The sequence below is a fragment of the Rhincodon typus genome, chromosome 20 (genome assembly GCF_021869965.1).
Source record: "Rhincodon typus isolate 14 chromosome 20, sRhiTyp1.1, whole genome shotgun sequence".
Taxonomy (NCBI): domain Eukaryota; kingdom Metazoa; phylum Chordata; class Chondrichthyes; order Orectolobiformes; family Rhincodontidae; genus Rhincodon; species Rhincodon typus.
This window is the reverse complement of record NC_063351.1, coordinates 29,295,979-29,313,990: the sequence shown is the minus strand read 5'-3', so window position 1 is coordinate 29,313,990 and position 18,012 is coordinate 29,295,979. Positions and strand designations below refer to the sequence as shown.

The window sequence follows — 18,012 nt, the reverse complement described above, 5'->3', positions numbered from 1 at the left end:
GCTCTCACAGTTGCAATCAGGCAGGCAGTCTGGTCACGTTGGTGATTGCTCATACATTTGTTCAAGATGAAAACTGGCTCCACTGAATACAGAAGATGTTCAAAGAAACTTACATTTTCTTACTTGTCTATGCTCACCATAACTTCCTGGCTGAGAAAGGATACAAAATCATTGTCTGGTATACCAATTTTGTCCATGTTCACTCCCATAGTTCTGTAATCATCTACCACTAGGATGGAAACATCACTGTCCATTAGATGGAACTCATTGTCTGTGGTCAACATTTAAACACACGAGTAAGAACCCAAAAAAAAAAATCCAAATAACTAAATTCAAATGAAATAAAGAACACTTCTTCACCAACAATTGGCCTTTATAATGATCATGAAGCACAGCTATTGCTCTGGCTGTTGTCAGAGAGTGTAAGTTTTTATTAATCAATTGCTACATGTTAGATTTAACAAATAATTGAACTCAACAATACTTTTAAAATAATGACAATCTCATCCAGTAACACACTTGCTGAACAATGCCAAATGATTAATGAAAATGACTTATGTTAAATGTTTTAATTTAACATAAGAAAATATTCAATTCATATCAAGAAACTGAAACATAGCAGTTAATGAATATTTAACACGAATAATTATATGGACCTATAACAGTACCTGGTTTAGAATTATTATTCACAATAAAGACATGTGATGTCAAAATTGCAGTGCATAAGTGAATCACCTGGATTTAAGGTCTTAACAGGAAGATATTTTACTTGAAGCAATGTGCTACATATCAACTTTAGGTATAAACCCACCACATATTTCCTATTTCATGAAATAAATAATTTAAAAGTAACCATTTGTAGAAGGCACTTGTACAACAAACACAAGGGAATAGAAGACACTTTGTGTGATATACAATCTATCCCTTGATCATGTGTTCAATCATAATTCCAACACCCGAAAATGTAGCATAATGATCTAGAAAGGGCAAGCTGAGATGGAGGATTATGAATTGCTAATTTTTATGCACAATGTCAATTTTAAAAACCCTGATTGTATGAAGAATCTTACAAAAGTGCTCTCATCTGACCAGCTGGTTATTAATGGAAAACCACCTCCAAACTGACCACCAGAGAGACTGGCAACTACTAGTCCGTCACTGGAAGAAACCGCAACTTCTTATTTTTCATTCCAAGAGGGACAGAATGATAACTTCAGTTAAATAAGGAATCAGATTGTTCTGGACTGACTTTTTTATTCACCTGAATTAGGGACAGAACAAGTAGAATGTTTGAATGGCTGAGAGAACCACAGATTAAAGTGGTAGCTTTAAACACCATTTTAAGATAATGCAACAATTTAAAAGTATTGGCACATCATAATATTTGGACAGATGCTCATCATCCATTTATTACACACCATGTTAAATTTCCATATTTGGTTTGCTGTAGCACTTTCATGACCATGTAGCAATAAGTTAATGCATGGAGCGTTTTTTTTTAAGTTTCAAACCTATACAGGAAGCAAATCTCAGAACAGTACTTAAAAAAAGTTGCATGAAATCTCTTCCCATCTTAGTTTTATAATATTACAGAGTCTCCTTCTTCATATTCCTGTCACCATGACTATGAATCTTAGATTGCCAGGCATGTACATCCATCATCTTTATCACTGAGAGAACCAACGCTTACCCTGCTGTGTAGGAAACACAGTATTAGTTTGACGTTGGCTGCAGTATTTACAAAGCCTTACAGGATTCTACTCTTCTCATATTTCTAATCAAAACAAATTAATTTTTTGTTCTTTACCGGCAATGCTATTCCAGTGATGTAGTGCCTACCTCCCGGGGAGGTGATGGCCTAGTGGTATTATTGCTGGACTGTTAATCCAGAGACCCAGATAATGTTCTGGGGACACGGGTTTGAATCCCGCCATGGCAGATGGTGGAATTTGAATTCAATAAATATCTGGAATTGACAATCTAATGATGACCGTGAATCCATTGTCAATTGTCAGAAAAACCCATCTGGTTCACTAATATCCTTTTGGGGGAGGAAACTGCCATCCTTACCTGGTCTGGCCTACATGTAACTCCAGACGAACAGCAATGTGGTTGACTCTTAACTGCCCTCTGGGCAATTAGTGATGGACAATAAATGCTGCCTAGCCAGCGACACCCTCATCCCATGAATGAATAAAGAAAAAAAGCACAGCACATTAGCATGGAGGACTTGTATCATTTTTGGTGATACCAATTTATTTAAAATCCAGGTTAAAGATTCTCTCAGCCACAACCTCATATCCCACGGAAGCTAACCCTGTGGTCTGAATGAGTGTGGCAATGCAAGATCTATGTTCAGAGCTTCGCATGACCTAAGACTTTTAGGGCGGCACGGTGGCTCAGTGGTTAACACTGCTGCCTCACAGCGCCAGGGACCCGGGTTTGATTCCACCCTTGGGCGACTGTCTGTGTGGAGTTTGCACATTCTCCCCGTGTCTGCGTGGGTTTCCTCTGGGTGCTCCGGTTTCCTCCCACAGTCCAAAGATGTGCAGGCTAGGTGGATTGGCCATGTGAAATTGCCCGTAGTGTTCAGGGATGTGTAGCTTAGGTGGGTTATGGGGATGGGTCTGGTTGGGATGCTCCGAGGGTCGGTGTGGACTGGTTGGGCCGAAGGGCCTGTTTCCACACTGTAGGGATTCTATGATTCTAGACCTTTGCCCACCAGATTGGACCAGATTGCATTTTACTTCTGTTTGAGTGGTTTTCAATGTTCTAATACACCACATCACACATTCCCTTAAATGGATTATAAATATATATTCACTTCAAATTATTAGTACTTATGCAAATTCAGTCATTTTATTTGGCACAATACCAGGGAAAATTAAGTTTGAAAACTATTCCTGCATTTCTATTTTCTTCCATCCAGATTGCCAAAATGCAATTTAGATGGACATGTGTACCTATTTTTCCCGTCAATGAATTTGGGTACTTTGGAGTATCATGAATTATGTACATCATGAATGCATGTAACCGTTTTGAGAAATTTAGTTTGATCCATGCAGTCAAAAATTGCAAGAATCAACTGATAATCACTTAAAAGCTAAATTAAATCTGTGTTGTGCTTATTAAATGGTACATTAAAACAGATTATTAAGTAACAGATTTAATATAACTCTCACTGGACAATATACAAGAATACTTAATGTAGGTTTAGTCAGCTTGCACACACCTTTACACAGCATTTGAAGCCCCATTAGCTCTTTAAAACAAAAAATGGCTATTGTAATATATAATCAGTTTTCAGCTTTGGCTCAGAGGTAACATTCTTGCTCTTAAGTAAAATGCCACACTCTCCTGGATTTCACGACACTGTAGCAGTGTGTGCATTTAAGATACTTCTTTAACTGTTAAGTTCTTTGAGATAGTCTAAAGTGATCAAGATTTCATTATGACCAAAATATGGAACATATACAACATATGCAAATAATATATTATGATTGCAACTTTTTTTCTTCAGCGTTCTTCAAAATAAATAGGTGCTAACTCTTGGGTGTACAATCTTGAGTACATCCACCCTCTGATACCTATCCAAGTGGCAATTCCTCAGGTTTTGAGGTCCACAGGACACATTGTAGCTGTCTATTCTGCTATGGAAGGCCTGAAAATTGATCAACACCTCACACAATGTCCAGAAATTTGCAATTTTCTGAATGGTTCATTGAAATTGATCGGGAGTGACAATTCTGATAAAACTTTCCCCTTCCTAATGTACTATTACTAGTTATTTATTTTGCAAGGCTGTCTCTGCTCTTTCATCACCAAATTTTCTCTATTAGTCCAAAAATAATGATTTCGTTTCTGAAGTCGTATGACTTATAAGGTCAAAATATGTGAAATTAAGCCACTCTCTAGGTCTGGAGCATTTAATTTAAGCTAGCACACAGCAGAAGGAAAAGCTACATCGCTGGAACTGGCAGTTAGATAGATTGTAAGGATCATGGACCTATATAACTTTCCCAGGTATGTATATATATTTCAAAATATATATTCAATCTATATTCAAAACCAACACTATATAAAATAATGGTATCTCATTTGTGGCCTGTTCTGTGATCAAAACAGCTATCACACTGGCCGATTAACAATCACTGGGCAGATAAAGTACTTCCAGTTTGAGGTGTCTTGAAAGATGTACCAGTAATCAGTTTTATAACAATACAAGTTGACACGTTTTCTTCATAGCTATCCAAAGTTATTCAATTTCTTCTTGGGGTCTATTAGTGGAAAAGAGAATGAAAGGATATATGCTTTGCATGATATGGAACACAGTCTCTGTGTTCCATTGTTACACAGAAACAAATTAAAGTGCCAACTTCACAATTTCTATTTCATGCTATCAGTGAATTGCGTAAACAGAATACATAAGTTGGACAGTGTGACAGACAGCCCATTTATTCTGCTCTTGGGAAAATTCTTCACAACTTGGTTCTGAAATAAAATAGAAAATCTATTCTTTCAGTTAAACTATTTCAACATAATCAGTAACAGCTGTTTGGCTGCTCTTCATGGTTATCAACGTAAGTTACTCTCTTAGCCTAGCAATCAAATAAGTGAACAACAACACATTAATGACTAATACATTGGAACAATTTGGTTGAAATTGAACATGCAATTTTGTAAAACATCCTGAAGCACTTCCATTTTACTGAAGTATCTACATGTGCTCACCACTGTATGCTTAACTGAGAAAAATTATATCCTTCGTGACAGGCACAAAGACAGACTATCCCTCCTCATCCTTCAGGACCAGTGAAAAACCTTCCATACAGTTGATTGCACCATTCTCCTCCAATGTTTCTCCACTGTCATCTAACTGAATGAGATCACTTTTTAACAATCTTACCCAATTGTCATCAATAGCTTGTGTTTCCATTCTCTTATAACAGTGGTGTCTTCAAGATCTATCCTTGGTTTTCTCTTACCTCTCAACTACATGCTGCTGCTCATGAAAAACAGGCTGAATTTTCACTTAGCGGTGCTACTATCTGTAATTTCTTGCCATACACTATCTCTAAGAGGCTGGCAGCTAATTAAAGGCCCAATGAAGACCTCCCTGCAATTTTCCAATTGGGACACATGGCCTGACAGTGTGGCCATTTTGCTTTCTTTTAAAACTTTGTGACAGCTTTTCAGAGAGTCACATTCTTTCACCTACCCTAGCAGCTTCCACCTCGACTAATTTGACTGCCATTCTTTCTGGAATGTCTCCTATTGACACTCCAGCCTCTGGTGACCACCTGACAGGGGTGGCCACATAGCATAGGCGTGGGTTCCTGACACACATTTCTCCAGATGGCAGAACTGGAGGTCCACAAAATGAAATTTCAGCTTCATATCCATTTCTACTCGTATACTTACAAAATCCAGCTTTACCCTTCACACCGCCTTTCTCCACCGCTCCAAAGTCTCTGAATGGTCAGACTGCCTGTCTGACACCCATTACTAGAACCTTCCTCCAATTAACTATTGGGAAGAACTAAAGGCGTTGTTTTTGATCACTGTCACAAACCCATTCCACTCGTCTCCTTGGCAATTGTCTGTGGTTTAACCAGACTGTTTATAAACTCTGACTTATATTGAACTCAGAGATAAATTTTCCATCACATTATGCTGTCATTTAGACCACTGACTTTACCACCTACTCTGCCTGTGCAATAGCCCTTTTTGTTGCCTGCAGACCTGAAAATTTAAACGAATCCCAGGCCAACTGCTGACATTCTACCTTCCATAAACTTCTGAACATCCAAAACCCAACTGCTTCTGTTATAATGCACATCAAATTTCATTCACCCAATACCTTTAGTCTTGCTGACCTGCAGAGGTCCCTTGTTAAGCAATGCCCTGATTTTAACATTCTCATCTTTGATGTCAAAACCATCCATGGTCTGACCCTTTCTCTCTGTAATCTCCTCCAACTCTACAATATACTGAAGTATCTGCACTTCAATAATTCTGATCTCTTGAACATGCCAATCTTAATTGCTCGCGTATTGGTGGCATGCTCCAGTAACTGAGACCATAACATTTGATCCCTCTGACCAAGATTTCGGTAATCGGCTCTATATTGTACTTGGAGCACCCTTGGCTATTTTATGAGATTAAAGGTGATATATTTATTTATTTCATTAAGAAAGGATGTAAAATCATTGGAAGCAGTTTAGAAATTGTTCACTAGAATAATACCTGGAATGGATAGGTTCTTTAAGTAGTATTATTGGGCAGGCTAAGCTATTGGAGTTTAGAAGAGTTACAGGTGACTTGATTGAAACATACAACACCCTGAAGGATTTTTACAGGATAGGTGTGGAAAGGATGCTTCTTCTCATTGGAGAATTCAGGGCCAGGGTTACGGTTAAAATTTAGGGGTTGCCCAGTTAAGACAGAAATGACGAGGACTTTTTTCTCACAGATTCGTGAATGCGTGGAATTCTCTTCCTCAAAACACGGTGGAAGTAGAGTCTTTAAATGCTTTAACATAGGGGTAGACAGATTTTTGATAAGGACGGGAGTGAAAAGTTATTGGGATTAGGTAGGAATGTGAAGTAATAAGATTAGGCAGAATTTTACTGAATGGCTCACATGGTCGAAGAGCCAAATGGCCTAATCCTGCTCCTAACATGCATGTTCATACTAAAAACAAGTTGCTGCCATACATAATTCATTCAACTATTTTTGGGAATTGTGGAACTTCCCACTTTCTCCCCTTTTGTGTCCCTAGTTCAAATACCTATGTCAGTCTTAAATGCACCATTCAAATAGTATGTCACACAGTCTTGAGGGGAAATGTTTATTCCCTGCTTGACATCGATGGAAAAGGGCATAGTTCTAAATATGTATCAGTACAACACATGCACCACCTCAAGCAAATCTATACAGATACTTGGCAGGCTGAGAAAAGTGCTGTTTTTTGTCTAACAACATATGGTTTCCATCCATGCAGTTTCTGTCATCAGCTGTATGCTCATGATCAATAGCTTCTCTTCTCAATGTACTTTGCGATCACTTGTTATGTCTATGCTGCAGCCAAGTATGAAATGAGTTCACTGTGCCAATGCAACCTTTCCAGTTATGGAGCTTTGGACCAGGATGCCAGATCTGAATGGTTCATGGAGGTGAAAAATTTACTCCGATAATGTGCCTAACTAAGGTGATAATGGTCTATCAAACAGAATTCTATTAGATGTAAGAAATCAAAATGAGAAGACTGATGTTAGCATTTACATTTATTTTACTTATGCAAATACAGTATTTATATAATGAAATTTGTGTCAATCGTGTACATTGTGACAAATAACTGATCTTCTTTATCTTTGTTGGTTCAGAATATTTTTTCTTTCCTGTTCATTTTTAATATTATGCAAAATCTTCGCCTAACTTTCCCTGAAAAATGGCTTTACAGCAAAAAAAAATCTGTCACAATATTTTCTCCCTCCTGCACTATAGCTAGTATATCTATTATATATATCTCTTCTAATTAAAAAACAAAAATTAGTTATCTTCTTGTATTCTTTGGCCCTTCCAGACAAGCATAGACATATGTGCAAGAAGAAATTTATAGAAACAATTAATCACACACTTTTATAAAGAAACATAAACTTAACTAAAGACCTGGCTTTAACAGCTATATACCTCACCAGAATATCCTGGGGAGTCTGAGAATTGTGGAGTGTAGATATATGCATTTACCTCTTCTGAAACTTAAATATTCTCATTCAACTAACTAATTCCCCATTTTCAGAGTAAAGGCTGTGACATAAGCAAACAAAAAATACACGGACATAAAGGAGTACAACACCCAGCAATCAATATGTGGCATCCTTCTCCAGCTCTCTAAGGTTGTTCAGCTGTCTACATACCAAAGATAAAAAAGAAAAAAATGAAAATAAACTAAATCAAAGCAAAACTTCAAGTAATATTGGGGCAAAGAACTGGATGACATGGAAAGACAAGATTAAGAAAGTTGATTTAGAACTTCAAAGGGATTAAGTGGGGAAAAAAATTGAGCACTGTGGAAAGAGAAGGGAGAAAGAGCGAAAGACTAAAGCAAAAGAACAAAGCACAGCTATTCTAACCTAGATGCTAGGAGACTAAGACATCTTTGGTGAGGCGTGGCCTAAAGAAAATAGAAACAAAATGGCATGGTCTGGAAAAGTTCCATATTGTAAAGGTTACCTTCTGTGTATGCTTTAAAAAGAAAAACATTTACAGCACAAAAAAATTGAGTAATTGGCTAGAGTGGTTTAAAATTGGATTTTTGCATTGTGATATTGTTAAACAGCATTAATTTAACATACAGTGTCATGTTATTTTGATTCTTAATGCACAAACCATGCTTTTAGCTTCGATAAAGCAGCATTCGTTCCGCACAGGTCTGTCCAACCAAACTTGCATATTGCCGTACTGCTGATTCATCATCGGCTCTGCCCTTCTTTCGTCTCTGATAGATGCTATAAGGCATCACTGCATTTTTGTACAGTACAAGAACTTTACGAAGGTCTCGGAAGCTATTTTCATCTTCTGGAAAGATAAAAACAAGTTGTTCAATATTAATTGTAACACAGCAGGCAATTGTTTTATCACTCGGTGAACAGCGTTCTGCAGTCAAGCCGTGTCCAATTTCAAATAAACTTAACTAAAAATGTTCAACTTTGTACCTTAATCAACTTAGATTTACAAAACAGATTCTATTAATCAGATGTAATTTTAAAAAAAAATGCAATCACATGGAGATGTCAGGAAACGAAGGATTAAACATTTGAAGTGTTCACCTTGATATTAATTTATATTAATTCTCTTCATTTGCATTTACAGGTACAATATTCAGTAAACTCATCAGTCCTGAAGAGTTATAGTTTTTACCTAGAAGTTGAATATTTTTCTTTCTAGCCCTCCATTTCATTCAGGTTTTAGACCGAACAATACATATTGGTCAACAGTCGTCTGGGTAAACTGTGCACATGCCTCTGGCCTAACAGTCTACTTATTTTGATTAAGCCTTTGTGACGCATTCTGGCATGTTTTTCTGTCCCATAAATGATAGACAAATGCAAGCTATTAGTAAATACATCCCAATTTATAAAACTTATGAAACTAACTTGGATTATTCCAAATTGAGGGAGATGGGGAAGCTTTTTCTTAAAAACAAAATTGGATGGCAATATGGCGGGTTCTTATTAATGGGCATTCTTTCAATGACAAATGGGCTATAATATATATTAGAAATAAGCTAAAAATTGTTACAGTTCTAACTCCCTTTTTGTTAAATGAATAATAACTTTTAAAGGGTTTTTGCTTACTATTTAAGCAAAATATTGTTTTAACTTTCTAAAATTCAGACAGGTTTCACCAGTATATTTAAAATGAATAGGTAACATCTGTTCACTATTCTAAAATGAAGGAAGATGAACTTAAATTTATACAACATTTCTCATGTCAGAAATAACTTTAGAACCAATAAATTACTTCTGAAATGTTGTCACTCGTTTTTTTAAGTAAAAGTACTAGTCAGTGATGCAGAACTTATTACCCATTCTAAAATGCCCAAAGGGCAGTTAAGTGTCAGCCGCTCTGGAGTGTCATCTAGGCCAAACAAGCTAAGGACAGCAATTTCCTTCCCTGAAGAACATTCATGAACCAGATGGATTTTTCTGACAATTAGCAATGGTTTCAAGGTCATCATTAGACTCTTAATTCCAGATTTTTAAAAATTTAATTCAAATTCTACCATCTGCCTTGGTGTCAATCGAACCCAGGTTTCCAGAACATTATCCATTGCAGAACTTTGGTTCTCTGGGACGTCATCATATTTATTTGGTTAGCCCTCATCCTTCACATTTTCTCTAACCCCTGTCCAATTCCCTACCCCAGCCAAACCCAATGGCTCCTCATACCTTACATAATAGTTCTTGTGCTCTCCATGCCAACTCAGTCAACATCCCCCAACACCACGAACCCCTTATAGATCCCAATGCAAACTCAATCATTATTCTTGGCACAGACTTTTCCAGTTAATTTACACTGCTCCACCAATCAGTTTGACAAATGGCATCTCATTCTTCATTTCACCAATATTTTTAAGAACTTGCCGGATTTTGTTCAGTAATGCAATGTAAATAGTAGTCTTCAAAATTATGAAAGGTTTGATCAAGTAGAGATAAAGAGAATGCTCCCACTTAAGGGAAAAACAAAAGTAGAGGCTCTCAATATAAGATAGTCACCAAGAAGTCCAATAGAAAATTCAGTAAAATGCCTTTACTAAAAGGGTGTTGATAATCTGGAACTTGCAGTTACAGAGAATGGTCGAAGCAAGTAATACAGATGCATTTAAGCGGAGGCTTGATAAGCACAAAAGGGAGAAGGAAATGGGGTCTTATGCTCATATGTTTAGATAAGGAAAGATGACGGTGAAGCATATAGATATTAGCATAGACCCTCCAGGCCAAATGGACCATTTCTGTGCTGTGTATCCTTTGTATAATAAATAAATTGCTCTGGCCCAAGAAGGGAACAAGTTAAACTATAAAGTTTCATTTCTTCATGTAATAAATTGTGGTTATTAACAATTACATATTTTTAAATATTTTCATTTTCTTTGGATTGAATGTGAAAAAAGAGACAATCTTTTGTACTCATCTGTATTATCCTCTCTGTGTCATTTGGCTCACAAACACCCACATTCCTTCTTCACAATTTGAGTTTTTGTTAATCCTCAAATCTCATTGGTCAAGGAGCTACAGTATTATCCCCGTCGTTCACCAAGGTCCCTGCAACCAGCTTGTACTTGCATAACACTACAGCTGAAATAGTTTTTAAAAAGTGCAGGAGAAAGTCTAACAATGCACATTGCTAGACTCCCTGCTCCAGCAAGGTTTAGACCATTATGCTTGATTTAGAACTGAATTTTACAAGAAATTGGTTGAGTCATTTTTGATGAGAGTCGTGGATGGTTACTCTCTGTGATGTCTAATGTGTTTTCTCACACTCTCTCTCCAAACTCGCCTCATTAACCATGCATGCATGCTGTCCCACTTGTCTTATTCTTCCAGTCACCACTGACAGAGGCATTGGCCAATGCCAGGACCTCCAGGGATTCCTGGTTCTCGCTCCATCTTTCAAGATTAAATGTGCACCCAGTCGTGTGCTGGTGATCTACAGCTGACCTGGATGGTTCGCTTAATTTGAACCAAATACTTTTAAAAAAAAAAAGCAACTGGCACCCCACTTAGCCAACAGGGACTGGAAGGCCCTGCTGGATGCACAGTTCCAGAAGTTGCTGCGCCTTGAGGGTGCTCTTAGTTGTGACTGATGGAGGTCTTGTGGAGCAAGCCGTGAGCTTGAGTCACCAAGTTATCACAATGAATTTCTGTCAGGTATTGTCTCTGTCTAGTTTCTATACAGCAGGTGGGAGAATGGGAAACTGCAGATCAATGAGACGAGATGGCATAATAATGAAGATTTTAATACATGCCAATAGGTTTCTCGCCACTCAACACAAGAATCTCATATTGCTGTCCAACACTTGGTTGGAAAATGGCACGTTTTGCTCTCAAAGGCGGGAGGATCAACACTTTCGATCTCAAGCTATCTTGAGGTCTTTCCCAACTTCCCCACCAATGACATGTTCAGAGGCTGAGAATATTCAGTCCACAGTATTTCTCTGTATATTGTTTAAAGTAGCCCATATCTTAATGGAGCACATTGCTTAAAAACTGATATGGGCAAGTACCTCAGGTATTGAAAGAAACTGATCTGTACTGAACTTAACACAATGCTAAATACAAAGTGTTGTATCATAAACTCTTAGAAAATTTATGAAAATATTTATGGGAAAGATTTGGACAAAAAAACTTAAAGAAACTAAATTTACTAATATCATGCATATAGTGAATAAATATTTTGCAAATATGTTTAAGGTTATAGAATATCTGTTTCTCTATATTTGAGACTTAGTAACACTCATATATAGCATACTCTGTTCAAAATACAATAGTTCCTGATCATAGATTATTTTGCTTAAACGGTTAATAACAAACCATCTGTTTAACAATTGGCATTATAACAAGATAATTAAATAGAAAAAAGTATTTGATTAGGCTTTCTTCAAATCAAAATGATCAACTCTTTGTTTAGATTTGATCAGAAAACATTATTCAAGTTCTGAACACAGTTGTTCCTACTTTGATGAAATCAAAAGTAATATAGCAAGTGCTGAGAATCACAATGTATTATAATTTAAAATGAAGAATCTGTTGAAATGTGAAAGCAATTATGCTGCATGAATACAGGCTACTTCATATTGTGAAACTTACAAATAATTAAAATAACTCACCCGAAGACAGATTCACTGTCGAACTTATCACAATTTCATGATTGAATAGCAACACATATATTTAAAAAAACCCATTTCATTATTTTAACCCCCTTGCACATGTTCTTCTTTTCCTTGCATGATTCTTGCAAGCTGCAAATAAAGAATAACTGCTGTATCTGTCTATATAATTGTCACCGAGTTCCAAGAAAAAAGAACAAGCACTGAGATGTTTCAACTTGATAAAGCAGGATATAAATGTAAGGCAAATAGATAATATAAACCCAGATTAGCTCATCAAAGTCTGTCAAAATAGGCCAGTTCACATAATGAAAACGAATTAAAGCATATTTAGAATTCTTAATGACAACATTTGTTTATTCAGGGTGACATCTTTGTTTATGCGTTTATGGGATGAGTGTGTTACTGGTAAGGCCAGGATTTAATGCCTGTCTTTAATTGCCCTTCAATTGAATGGCTTGCCAGGTCATTTCAGAGGGAAGTTAATAGTCACAGACATGATGGGGTTAAAGGGCCTGTTACTATGCTGTATGAGTTTATGACATTACTGTGCATCTGGAGTCATACTCAGGCCAGACTAGGTAAGGATGGCAAATTTCCTTCCCTAAAGGACGTTAGTGAACCAGACTTTTCTTTAAAATGGCAGTTGACAATAGTGCATGGTCATCAATAGCCCAGCTTCTAAGTCCAAACTTCCGCTGAATTCAAATTTCACCATCTTCCATGGTGGAATTCGAATCTGTGCCCCTAAACACGAGCCTGGGTTTTAGGTTACTAGTCCAGTTACACTATCATCATGCCACCTCCTCCAGAAGAATGCATCAGGCAAGATAACAGGCAAAAAACATTAAAACAGATGTAATAATGGAAGAGTTAAAGTACCAAAGGGATGAGCTCCAAGTGATCAAATAACTTCTTCTTTCCACTGTTATGTTTTATATCTTAGTAAGGATAACGGACAAATAAGAAGGCAGACTGACATTCTCCACACATTGTGCTTCCTCCAATCTATCACAGTAAACTTTTTTTTTGGGTGGGGGTGGGGGGTGGGGCACCAGGGGAATCCATCTACAAGTCAGGCTGTTACCCCATGTTAGAAACTGCAGCTACAGGTTGGAATAAAGTAAAGTAATGACCCAGTACACCACTTGCCTTTTAAGGCAAGTGGATCTCACTTGTCATATATTACTGTCAACTGGGATCACAACATAAATGAAGAATGCCACGAATGTAATTTTCTATTATATAAAGAATGGGATCAATTAGAAATTTCTATGAAGCCGACTTTTGTGCTCGCACGTGCAAACTTGACTCAGATAAGGTCAGAAAGGCAGAGTTCTTCAGAAACTTGCATATGAAACACACACCAAATTAATTTTTTGCACAATCAGGATCTGAAATTAACAGATTAAACTACTTACTCTGCACCTATATAAAAATCTTAAAACCAATTTATTAAATGAAGCTTCTGGGCATTCCTGTTGCCAGTGATCACTTTGCTTTCACTTAAGGCTTAATCAATTTAGTCAATTTCAGGGAAATTCATTGAATGGTTCCCTCTGTGGTTGGTTTTCTTATGTAATTTTACTCTGCCTACCTCAATTATGCACCACGTTTGTATTGCACCACCCTCATGCAATTTAGCAGCAGCACAGGTGCTTGCTGGTGCCAGGACCTTACAGTGTTCACACTTCAGGTGCTGTTCTTAAAACCCTAGCTTTAAATTATGCCAAGCCCTGCCAGCCTGGTCTGAAGTAGTCATCCAGATCAATGTGATATCCATGGTCCTCAGGAATGCACAGCAATACTGCAAGAAAGTTAATAACCTTTTGTGGTCTGTAAGAGTAAATACCACCATCTACTCCTTGCTACGTCACACCACTCCAGCTGCCACCAACCAAGGCTCATGGTTTACCATGCCTAAAATTTCACGCAAGATCTTCTCTCAAAGGCTCTCGATCACCTCATCCCCCAAAACATTGAGCTATTCCTAACCTCTGTACTTCTTACACACTTACTTGGGATACCTTTTCTGACTGATGAAGAATTAGGCCCGTGATAGGCTGTAATCCTCCTGGGCTGGATTAAGGACTGCTCGCCTTTGACTTTCAGGCATGACCATTGTGCTTTTGTCACTTAAGCTGTGCCACATGCTGTGGGTGTTACATTAATGTAGTATGGTGTCAAACAGCAATATGTCCACTCTCTTGACTGTTCCTTGCTGGCAAACGTGACAAGCTGCCTGGTTTTCTGTCAGCACTAAAAGACATGGCAGAGATGCTGAGAGCATCCAAGTAAACATAAAGTGAGTAAGCACTAATAAAACAAGCTTAGAGCCTTAAGCTGCACCCTGCTGCCATGCATGAGCTTGGTGCTTGGCCCTGACGACAAAGTGGCCTGACAATAGTATTACAAAGTAAGGTGTCTACAAGCCCAAAAATATAGTATTGAAGTGCTGAACTGTATTATAAGACAGACAGAGATGTGCCACCATGATGTGTTGAAGGTGGTGCTTTGTTAATGCCAACCTTCTTGGATGGAAAATGTAGCCCAGGCAATGTGCCCTGAGATGTTGGGGAATGCTGGCCAAGATGGATGTTCAGAGGAGATACTGGTGAATTCCAGCTACCAGGTTACCATTCCCACTCTCAAGTCTGGAACTGGAAGCATCTGGTTTCTCTCTGGTATCTGAGAAGACAGTAACTAGTATATAAGTGAGACAAAATTAACTAATAAGGAGATGTTAATGCATGCAAATAGGCCCCTCACCACTCACTCGTGAGATTCTCATCCAGCTGCTGGAACATTAAAAGAAAATCAGACATTTTATTCTAGCCATTGAGAATCTCAGATTTTCATTCTCACTGTATTTTCCCAACTGTTTCACCACGGCCTATATCATTCAAAGGTTGGGAAAATTCCATCCTTAAAAGAAATTTGGCAAAATGTTTCAAAATGATGTTAAATATCCAACATGAAGGCAAGTTATATACATTCTCCAATATTCTTTCCTAACTGTAATCAGTGACCAACATTTACAACAAACATTCACAGAAAATGAACTGACGGAACAATGTTAAATTGATTGCAATCCCCTAAACTGCTTTTAATTCTAATAAATCCTAATGCCAACACCACCTCTCCTGGGCACCACATGTGAACAAGAAAGCTTTCTGAATCAGTAACTGAAAGCACTAATGTGATAAACATAAATTTCAAGTAAATGGATTAAACATAATTAACATTAAATGTTTTCTAATCACTCATCGGTTGAGGCTAATTATAGGATTAGCAATGGACTAAAGACGCATTCCTTTGGCAAATTACAGGTTTCAAAAAGGAGTTCAACCCTTGATGTAAAAAAAACAACTGAGGACAGCCTCTTTCAGTTTCACCAAATGGTAATCTTGATTTTTAGTAATGCATTACCATTAAAGATATTGAGAATGTTAATTGTTCAAAGTAGACTGTATTCTGGGAGCTGGGAAAGTAACATTACACAAAGTAGGTAGAAAAGGATTAAGATCTCAATTGAGTTAATGTTAGAACGCATTTTCTATATAGTTCATTTAAAATAATACATGTTTACAAAGAACTAAAAAGACTAGAATTATCAGTTGATTGATAGGTTTCAAAATCAGAAATTGCTGACAAACTCATCTGTGGGGAAAAAATAGAGTTAATGTTTCAAGTTAACTTAGTTATGATGAACAGTCACCAAACACAAAACATTAACTCTGCTTTCTCCCCATAGATTCTGCCAGATCTGCTGAGTTTCTCCAACAATTTCCATTTTTATTTTAGATCTCTATCATCTGCAGTTCTTTGTTTTATTATTCCAATTATACGTGTGTCATTTTAACAGGAAAATTGGCAAAATATAGAAAACGTATCAGGGAGGGAATATGTTCATCCATACTTGCACAATGCCAAGGAAGAGATGCCTGTTTTTAAGCTGAACTATTCATTATTCCTTCAAAATTATGTTAAGTCAAGAATTTTCCTCAACTATGATGGCCCTTTAGTCAAACAGCTCATCGACACGCATGGTAAAGCTATTTTGAGGGGATATCAAAGGGTTGGAAGAACGTCTGGAACATTATGGTATCAGGGATTGCAGTTTTTGAATGGTACATTAAGCTTAACCTCTGTTCAATGGAGCAGATGGATGTTACAAGGCTGTGAACAGTAACTTGGCTTTTCAATGTCACCGTCACGATTCAACTTTCATCTAATAACATCAGGACAAAAAGTCGCATCTTTATTTATCCTGGTACTGCTAATGTTTGTCAGCATTTTATTTAAATTGAAGTTGAGCTTCTGACACAATATTTCCCCATCACTCCTATATCCAACTTCCTAAGATCACGTGCCTTTGCCAAAACCTCAGACCATATGCCATTGAAAGCTTCATTGAAAATTTATCATATCCAGATTTAGTTATTCCAATGTTCTCCTGAATAGCCATCATCCTCTCCATTCCCTGAAGTCCAGCTCATTCAAAGTTCTGTTGCCTGTATCCTATTTTGCACCATGTTTGCTCACTTCTCACACCTTCAATTTAATAGCTTACATTAACACATGGGCTCTCAACACCTCAAATTCAAAACTCTCATCCTCATCTTTAATGGTGATATAATCTGAGCTCTATAACCTCCTTCAGTCCACAAGTTCCTATTTCACTGCCCCTTGTGCCTCCTTTCTCTCTAATATTCATGAGCAGTTGCCTAAGCTCCCATGCTGTGAAATATTGCATCTTCACGTACTTCGTTAACAAACAACCACAATCTTTGGTGCCACCTCCTAATATTATCCATTTTTTGGACAAGTGCCTTTTTAAAATCATCTTTTAAACATTATTCTACAATGAAAACAAAAGCATCTAATTTAAGGTTCTGTGAACTCTCCTCTTAACTTTGTTACAGCAAGGGCACAACTGAATGAAAATTGCTGTGAAACACATTGTTGCAAGCTTGGTATTAGGTATTATATAAAAGTAAAATTTTGATGAAACATAAAAATTGGAATCCAGTGGGAAGACAAAATCCAATGTAGAATATAACAATTGGATAGTCTGCAACTAGGGCCCCACCAGAATTTGACAAGTGACTGATTTGTCACTGCTTGTTTGTGCCCCAACAAGTTAAGTTCCATCCAGAGTCTGCTGGGACCACGATGTTGTATGAATAAACTTAGCTGCTAACTTCATGACTGAGGGTCAACATACCATAAAATTGCCCAATTTCTGATCATCTCCAAAACAATTCTCTATAAAAATGGAGGTAACAACTTTCAAATTTGAAAACTAGTAACATTGTGTAGTCTCCAAACTGTTCAAAGTATTTCTGTTCAGTTATACATAAAGTTGTCCTAAATGTTTGTCCAATATGGTACGTATAGAGTTAGTGGAGCATTTAGCAGGAACATCATCGACAGCCAATCCGTCAATCAGCTTAATTATTATTACTGGGTCAGTCAAGCTCAAATACTACTATTCTATCACACCACTGGACATCTATCCCAAGCTGCCTTTGTCAACTTAGACTAACTATAATGGGTAAACTGCACAATTAAACAAATATTTGGCATAGAACTTAGTCATTTTGTGAAATCTATCACTA

The 18,012-nt window shown here is 37.2% G+C and overlaps 1 protein-coding gene across 7 annotated transcripts in view; it reads right to left on the bottom strand.

Annotated features, from left to right (window-relative positions):
• Window positions 1–407: 407 nt before the first annotated feature.
• Window positions 408–18,012, bottom strand: part of LOC109935183 (arginyl-tRNA--protein transferase 1) — a 217,805-nt gene continuing 200,200 nt past the window's right edge. For 4 of the 7 annotated variants that reach the window (XM_020533853.2, XM_048608826.1, XM_048608829.1 and 1 more), the window contains exon 12: window positions 7,269–8,580. In XM_020533853.2, coding sequence (XP_020389442.2) covers window positions 8,399–8,580 — 182 coding nt within the window. In that variant the 3' untranslated portion in view covers window positions 7,269–8,398. Of the gene's footprint in view, window positions 4,278–7,268; window positions 8,581–18,012 lie in introns of those variants that run through there. The other 3 variants (XM_048608828.1, XM_048608825.1, XM_048608827.1) reach the window with 3 other exon arrangements.